Here is a 7,411-nt window from a genome sequence, read left to right as displayed (position 1 = left end):
TAGAGGCTCGATCCACATCCTTATGCTTCAACTTGAATTTTTTTAATCTTATATTTGTAATTTGAACCTCATGGCCCAAAGGTCTAAATTTTTATTTATGAATGCAATTTCCTACTACTTCCATTCTCCTACTTTTTAACTTTTTGCACTATTAGTTCTTTGTAAAACATGATAAGATATAAGGTGTAATTAGTACTAGGAAATCTGAATGTTTGTATTATTTTTCTTGTTCAGTTAAATAATGCTGTAAAATACCTCATTCTATTCGAGAAAAAGAATGAAGTATTAAGTGTTGTCACTAGAAAAAGTGATGACCTGAACATATTTAAATAAGCAGTGAAAAGAATGTAACAATACATTCTTGTCGTCGAATTTTTCCTCAACATACATATAAAAAATGCGAGCTTGTGTGGCGATAAGCCACCGAGAGGTTGCTTGCCTTAATAGAGGATGAGTTGTAGATAATGCAATCAAATGACTCAAATACAAACCATCTAGTAACTTTGAGTACTTGCATCCTGAAAGGCGAGCAAGTATAGAAAAGACACCGACAGGTTGCTCGGTCTAAGTTTGAAGTTAATAAATGATTTGTAGAGCCTTGATTGACTAATTGTCCTTGTATTGCATCTAATTATATAGGTATTCCCTTATCCATATCACCTAAACACAACTGAGTACATATTATGTATAGCCCTTACATCCATTTCCATCTTATTTCTCCAATGCACATGATATAGTTATACGTAGGATAGATAATACTATTCACAACTTATATACAAAAACCTCATGAAGTTAAATCGTATGTTATATTCTTAAATGCAATAATTCCTATGATCGACTCTAACCTATCTAGGAAATTTCTCTTTTGGCTTACACTTGGACAAAAGAGAAAAAAACTTGTATGTATGCAATATATCCTTAGACATAGCAATGTTTAAGTACGCGTCAACCTTTTTTATCGCATGACTCTATCTTACTCGCAAACTCAGAGCCTATATCTCCCATGTACGATAGCTCAGAACATATAGTGTATAAGAACAACCAAGCGCGTATATATATATTCTCTTTGTCGACCCTTGCACTTCATTGGTTACACCCATAGTAAAGTCATTTGTGTTATGTTAATCGAGTGGTTTGGGAAGTGCAAGTTGCAGCAAATGTGCTCATCTCTGGCTAGTGGGTGAGAATGTTAGCATGCCACTGATGATATCAACGTTGATCCATCGCAGGCAAGATTACCTCAGGTCCACATGCATTTGTTAGGACTTCCGATGCAAGCATTTGGGAATGAATTGATTGCCTGCAAAAGTCTACCATGGAGCTGCTTGCTAGCTTGTGCACGATTTCTTCCTAAAATGTGCATGTTTACAAGTTAAAAAACGCATCAATTCATCATTTTCCTAATTTTAACAAACTTGCAAAGCATTGTCAAAATTAAATCCATAATTTGTTTAACTTAGCTTGTGTATTTCTATCATTTTTATCTTATTTTTCTGAGAAAAGAAATACAATAACTTGTATTTCTACATTTATTAGAATTAATGTAGTTATTAACAATATTTTTGCATATAATGTTGCTACTAATATTATATTTGAAAATGAAGATCTAAAACCAAAATTTATAAAGAATATTGACAGAGAAAAGATTGGTGAAAAGAAGCAGTAGAGACATAATTAAACCCATTTTTAAAATGTTTAGTTTTTGGGCCAGTAGTCCAAACACCAGAAGATGTCAAACTTGTAGAATACAAGTGGATATTTGTAAGAAAAAGAAATAAAAAATTAGGTCATAAGATATAAAGTCAGACTAGTTGAATAATGTTTTTTACAAAGACCTAATATATAAAGAGACATATTGTTTAGTGGTGGATGAAATTGCACTAAGATTCTTAGTTGGTTTGACTGCGTATGAAAGTTTGGACCTGTATCATATGGGTGTTGTCAAAACACATTTATATGAATCTATTGATGATGTTATTTATAAGAGAATTTTAGAAGGATTTAACTTTAAGCATATAAATCAAATTCCCAAAAATTGTATTTGATAAAGTTACATAAATCACCTAAGTGGATATTTGTTGAAAGAAGGATATCAAAATAATCCAATATACTCGTGTGTTTTTATAGATAAATCACAGTCAAGGTTTGATATTATACTATATATGTTGATAATTTAAATATAATTAGAACTTTCAAAGGCAATAAAATATCTTAAGAAATAATTTGAAATGAAAGTTCTCGAAAAAACAAAATTTTGACTTGGTTGCAAATTGAGCATTTAAGAGGAGATATTTGTTCATCAATCGACTTATACATAAAAAGTTTTGAAAAATGTTTTATATTGGTAAAGCACATCCGTTGAAAATCCCAATATAAGTTCGTTCATTGGATGTAATAAAAGATATATTTCGACCTTGAGATGGTAATAAAAATTTTCTTGGTCCTGAAGTATCATATCATAGTACAATTAGTGCACTTATTTATCTTTTTAATAATACAAGATTAGATATTGCATTTTCAATAAATTTATTAGCTAAACACAATACATTTCGAAAAAAATTATTGAAATAGAATTAAGCACATACTTCATTACCCGATGGGAATGCATTTTATTCAAATAAATTGAATTTTGGTCTAGATGGTTATGCAAATTTTGAATATTTATTTGATTCAAAAAAAGTTAGATCACAAACAAGTTATCTATTCACACCTGAAAGAACTGTTATATCATGATAATTAGTGAAACAGACCATCGCTGTCATTTTTTCAAATCATGCAATTCACGAGACAAGTCGTGGATATGTGTATAGCTAAGATCAATGACTCAATACATTCTTGAAATATGTGAATTGTGTTCTAGTGAAAATATTCCAACAATACTATACAAAGATATTAAATAAAATAGAAAAAGCATATTTTACCCAAACTTTTAAACCGTAGAACAAAAACAACTCCTTTCTCTTGATTTATTTTTTTCAAAAACTATACCTCTTATCCAATTAATCCCTATTTTTGTCATTATTAGAAAAAGAAAAAGAAAAAAAAAAAGAAAAAGAAAAAAAGAAATCTCATTACTTTTCACAAAGTTAGTTCAAATAAAATTTTGGGGACCTGCAAATCGACCGTCGGAGTCCGAAAATATGTAAAGCCATCCGTCAATTTGCAAAATCCTCTTCTTCCTCAATTTCTAAAACCCTAGTACACATCATTCACTAACACTACGCAAAATCAACAAAATGTCGACCTCAATTTTATCAATAATGGCTAAATCAATCAGAATCACCAATCCCACGCTAACTCCATCTCATTCTTTCCGCTACCGTATGCTTTGTACCAGTGTCGCCACCGCTCCCGAACAATCTCCTTCAGACGCCGCCTCCTTCACTTTCTCCAATGACAACCCTAGAGAAGAGCCTGTTTTCATTAAGGCCCCACGTTCTAATTCGTCATCCCCTTCCAGCTCCTCCGTCACGATGCCGACCTCGTTCATGACTGGTTCCATTGTGGGTAAGCGCTTTTACCAGAAAGTCACTACGAGGGAAGCGGATGATGGGAATGGATGGACGGTGATGCTTGATTACCGGACGCTTAAGACTCCTACCAAGAGGCCTCTGAAGCTACCGACTCTCGGCCTCGCCAAGGCCGTTGCTGCTGAGTGGGAATATCAGGTGATTCTTATAATCCTTTTTGGGAGGTTATTGAAACTTTGTTTATCTGAATTGAAATGAAGCTTCAATCGATGTAGGAAACAGATGGGATTAGACCCTTCACAATGCCTCTAATGAAATTGGCCTGTACCGCTTTGGAAAGAGTGCCTCTAACCCGGCCCAAGATTATCGAACATTTGATGGGGAAATTCAATCGTGATCTGGTTTTCTGTCGTGCTCCAGAGGACGATTTAACAAGTGGAGTTTATGGTATGTTAACTAAACCTATGAGCTCATAGCTTATTTCTTGATGATAACAGATTAATATGTTTGATTGTTCAAACTTCACTAGGTGCATTGTGCAAGAACAGCTTTACTTTGCTTTCTATTCCCTATCTTTATTTTACTGTTGTGTTTAAAGGCTGATGAACAGAATATGAGCCATACATTGAGTGGTATTTCGTTAATTTATGTCTTTAACTCCTGCGTAGAACTAGAATATATTAACTTAGAAGGCTCTAAAAGTTGAGAAATCAGTTGAGTAGCCAAGATTTTGTTTCTTTTTTGTAGCTGCAATAGCTTTTACATCCTGACATTCGTGATCAACACCTATCCTTTGGTAGATTTTCCCAAAAAAAAAAAAATTGTTATAGCTGCACTAACATCAATACCTTGATAGAGTGACCAACAACATTTTCTTTGTTGTAGCTGCAAAAACATCTACATCCTGATATGAGTAATCAATGGCTATTTTTAGTTTAAATTTTCAACATTTTTTTAATCGTAACTGCAATAATATCTACATTGTGATATAACTGATCGACCACTGTCTTTTATTATTCTTAATTATTAGTAAGAGGACATGTCAGTCCTCACGGTATATTTTTTCTTGTTCGAAAAATAAATTTAAATAAAGGGCGTTTCATTTTCTTGATACAATTTATTGAACTTTATATCAGACTATCAGCCACAGTGTGATTCTGATTACCCTGGACTTATATTCACGCTAAAGACAAAATTGCCGAGGAAGCTCAGCTTCCTCCCTTTCTCAGTGCTAAGAGAGCTACAGTTCATATATGTCCTAATATGAAAATTAACTATACCCCCATCCTCTTTGAAAGGAAAGAAAAATGTAACTAACAAAACTCTCTATTGCCCAAACAAATATATTCTCATGTAACAGACTCTTCACCCATTACATCATCTTTCCTATCTTACCTCTTTCTCTTCCTTCAATTCCTCCGAGTATAGACTTTTCTAATTTGGTGTCTTTCAGTTCATATTTCAATAATGTCTCCTTCTGGTTCTGTCAGAAATTTTGAATGCCCATGCAGGTACCAACATAGCAAGCATATAGCATGCAAACATGGAACGTTAAGTTTATATATCCTGTATCTCCTTCACTTCATCTTTTAGAAGTGATGATACTCATTTGACAATCACATTATCTCCTTTTTTGCAATGCAAAAACTTCAAGAATTAGGATTGAAAATTGACAAATTTGTTTAATGCAAGAGATTATTATCTAGGAATGGGTTGTCGTAAAGGCTTCAGTACATAATCGATGTTACATTTTTCTTGCAGAACGACAAGTGGAGAAAATCGATCCTTTACTTGACTGGGTGCATTCAGAATTTGGCTTTAAGCCTATTGTATATTCCAGTCTTTTTGGTGGGAATCAGGAGGACGGTCTTATAAAGGCTGTTGAAGATCTTCTGAGAAAAACCGATGACTGTGAATTGGCATCAATCGATGCCATCGCGTCAGCCGCACACTCTTTAATAATTGCTATTGGAATTTTTCGTGGAAAGTTGCAGATCGAAGAAGCAATTGAGTTGATTAGACTCGAAGAAGATTTCCAGGTTTTACTTCTTTCTCCCTTATTCCTTATCATACATATATTTATTCTGCGTTGCAAGAGTCCTAGGATGATGTCATATCAAGAAATAAATGACACTAACATATTATAACCAAAAAAAGAAAAATTGATAAAATGTTTGCAGGTGGATAAGTGGGGTCTGGTTGAAGGTGGTCACGATGTCGATATTGCTGATCTACAGGTTCAGATCTCATCTGCCACAGTATTTCTTGCTCTTTCGAGGAGGTTTTGAGTTCATTTATCTGATTACTTTCTTATTGTGCACTGAGAGCGAGGATGGTGCCTTTTTTTGTTTCTGTCTCTTGTTGTAGATCCAAAAGCATTCCTAAATTATATTGTAAGACTTTTTTTCTAGGCATACGATAGCTGTGAGCAGTTGAGAAAATAATTATATTTACTGTAAAAGAATGGATAGGTTATTTTTGTAAACATTTCTCTATGGCCAAGAAATAACAAAGTATTTAGATGCCTCTGATTTTGATATTGACTTTGTGAGAGTGAAGCAAAATCACATACAAAGTAAATGCATTTTTAGTTTGTAGAAGAGGTTATATTGAATCCAATTGAAGTAATAGTTTAGTATTGTAGAGATTGTCAAGGCTCTTGGCAGCATTGCACACAAAGAGGTGGCTGTTTCCAGATATCACAGTTACAGCAGGCAGTGTCACAGTCATTATTGCACCCTACATTAAACATTTTCCAATATGAGTAAGTTCCTTTGCTCAAGATTTCATAAATTAGATATACTTTTTTTGCAAGTGCTACGTGAATTTAGCTTGTCGCAAAAGTCAAGATTATCTCATCTATGCTCTTCTTTTAATTCACTACCTATTGTTTCTATGTTTACTTATAATTGACGAAGTGTTGCAAAAGAAAAGGAAAAAGTTCTTGTTTTTTGGAAGATGCGATTTTTTTGTCAGATTCATGTGAATTTATTAGTTTGTTATGGATTATCTCCATCAGGAGGATTCATATTAATGATTATATTATGAATTTGTTTGACTTGATTTCAATGTAGTATTTTGTAAAATAAACCATTTAATTTTTATAGTTTAGTTATTCTTCGAATTTGTTCTATGTGGTTGATTGTATTATGGCATTTTACTGCATCAGATTTAGGATTGGGTATTTTGTAATTGAAGATTTTCTCCTCTTTCCAAGATTTTATATATCAATTAAATTAATTTTTTTTTTCTCAGTCGAAAAGAAAGTTCATGATTGATGGAGAATAGGGAAATATCTTAGGTTTTTGGTTGGATAAAAATGATGATTTCTATTAGAAGTCAATAGATAGAAGCCTACATAAATCAAAATAATTAAAGCTTTATCTTCATATTAAAAAGTGATGATATGTCAAAAAAAAAAAAAAAAAAAAATTGGCTTCTATATCCTTCAAAATTCAAATTAATTATTAAATGATTCTTTTTCGATTTTGTTTACTTCATATTTAAGTTTTTTTTAGTAATTACATTCAAAGTTTTATTACTCCTTTATTGCATGGTGGTTAAATTCAATTAAATATCCACATAGTATAACGAAGGATATATTTTTAATTCTATCATGTTAATTATTAACTATCTCAACTTTTTCATGAATTACAAAGTTAATGATTATATTAATTATATTTAATTTAATAATGAAATTACAAGGAGCTTTGTAAACTCCTTTACTTCTACTGGTAACTATATAAATAGCTATTATCTTTTTTTTTTTTCTCCACAAACACTTATAGTTAGTTTGTTTTATTTGTTCTCTCAATTTATGTTACTAACAAAATTTGAATAACAATTCAAAAAACACATAAGAATTACTTACATGTTAACAAACATTCTATTTAGTGGTGATTACTGTTCATATTTCTAAATTTACAAATGATGTCGTTTCT

General features: G+C 32.1%; 1 protein-coding gene across 2 annotated transcripts; it reads left to right on the top strand.

Moving 5' to 3' along the window:
• Positions 1 to 3,086: 3,086 nt before the first annotated feature.
• Positions 3,087 to 6,009, top strand: LOC103491743 (uncharacterized). 2 transcript variants are annotated; one of them, XM_008451812.3, is made up of 4 exons: positions 3,087 to 3,668; positions 3,746 to 3,917; positions 5,232 to 5,509; positions 5,651 to 6,009. In XM_008451812.3, the coding sequence occupies exons 1-4, from the start codon at positions 3,237 to 3,239 to the stop codon at positions 5,756 to 5,758; spliced, it is 990 nt and encodes a 329-aa protein (XP_008450034.1). In that variant the 5' UTR covers positions 3,087 to 3,236; the 3' UTR covers positions 5,759 to 6,009. The 2 variants fall into 2 exon arrangements, with proteins under 2 accessions (XP_008450034.1, XP_008450035.1); XM_008451813.3 differs by having other exon boundaries at positions 3,091 to 3,668; positions 5,628 to 6,009.
• Positions 6,010 to 7,411: the final 1,402 nt, after the last annotated feature.

Source organism: Cucumis melo, chromosome 6 (genome assembly GCF_025177605.1).
Source record: "Cucumis melo cultivar AY chromosome 6, USDA_Cmelo_AY_1.0, whole genome shotgun sequence".
Taxonomy (NCBI): Eukaryota; Viridiplantae; Streptophyta; class Magnoliopsida; order Cucurbitales; family Cucurbitaceae; genus Cucumis; species Cucumis melo.
This window is presented reverse-complemented; position numbering and strand designations above follow the sequence as displayed.

What these genes read in the sequence shown, in the direction of transcription:
- LOC103491743 (XM_008451812.3), top strand. Translation starts at nt 3,237, where the DNA reads ATGTCGACCTCAATTTTATCAATAATGGCTAAATCAATCAGAATCACC. An exon ending in TTTAACAAGTGGAGTTTATG is followed by an intron (nt 3,918 to 5,231) that starts GTATGTTAACTA and finishes TTTTTCTTGCAG; the next exon opens with AACGACAAGTGGAGAAAATC. An exon ending in GACTCGAAGAAGATTTCCAG is followed by an intron (nt 5,510 to 5,650) that starts GTTTTACTTCTT and finishes AAATGTTTGCAG; the next exon opens with GTGGATAAGTGGGGTCTGGT.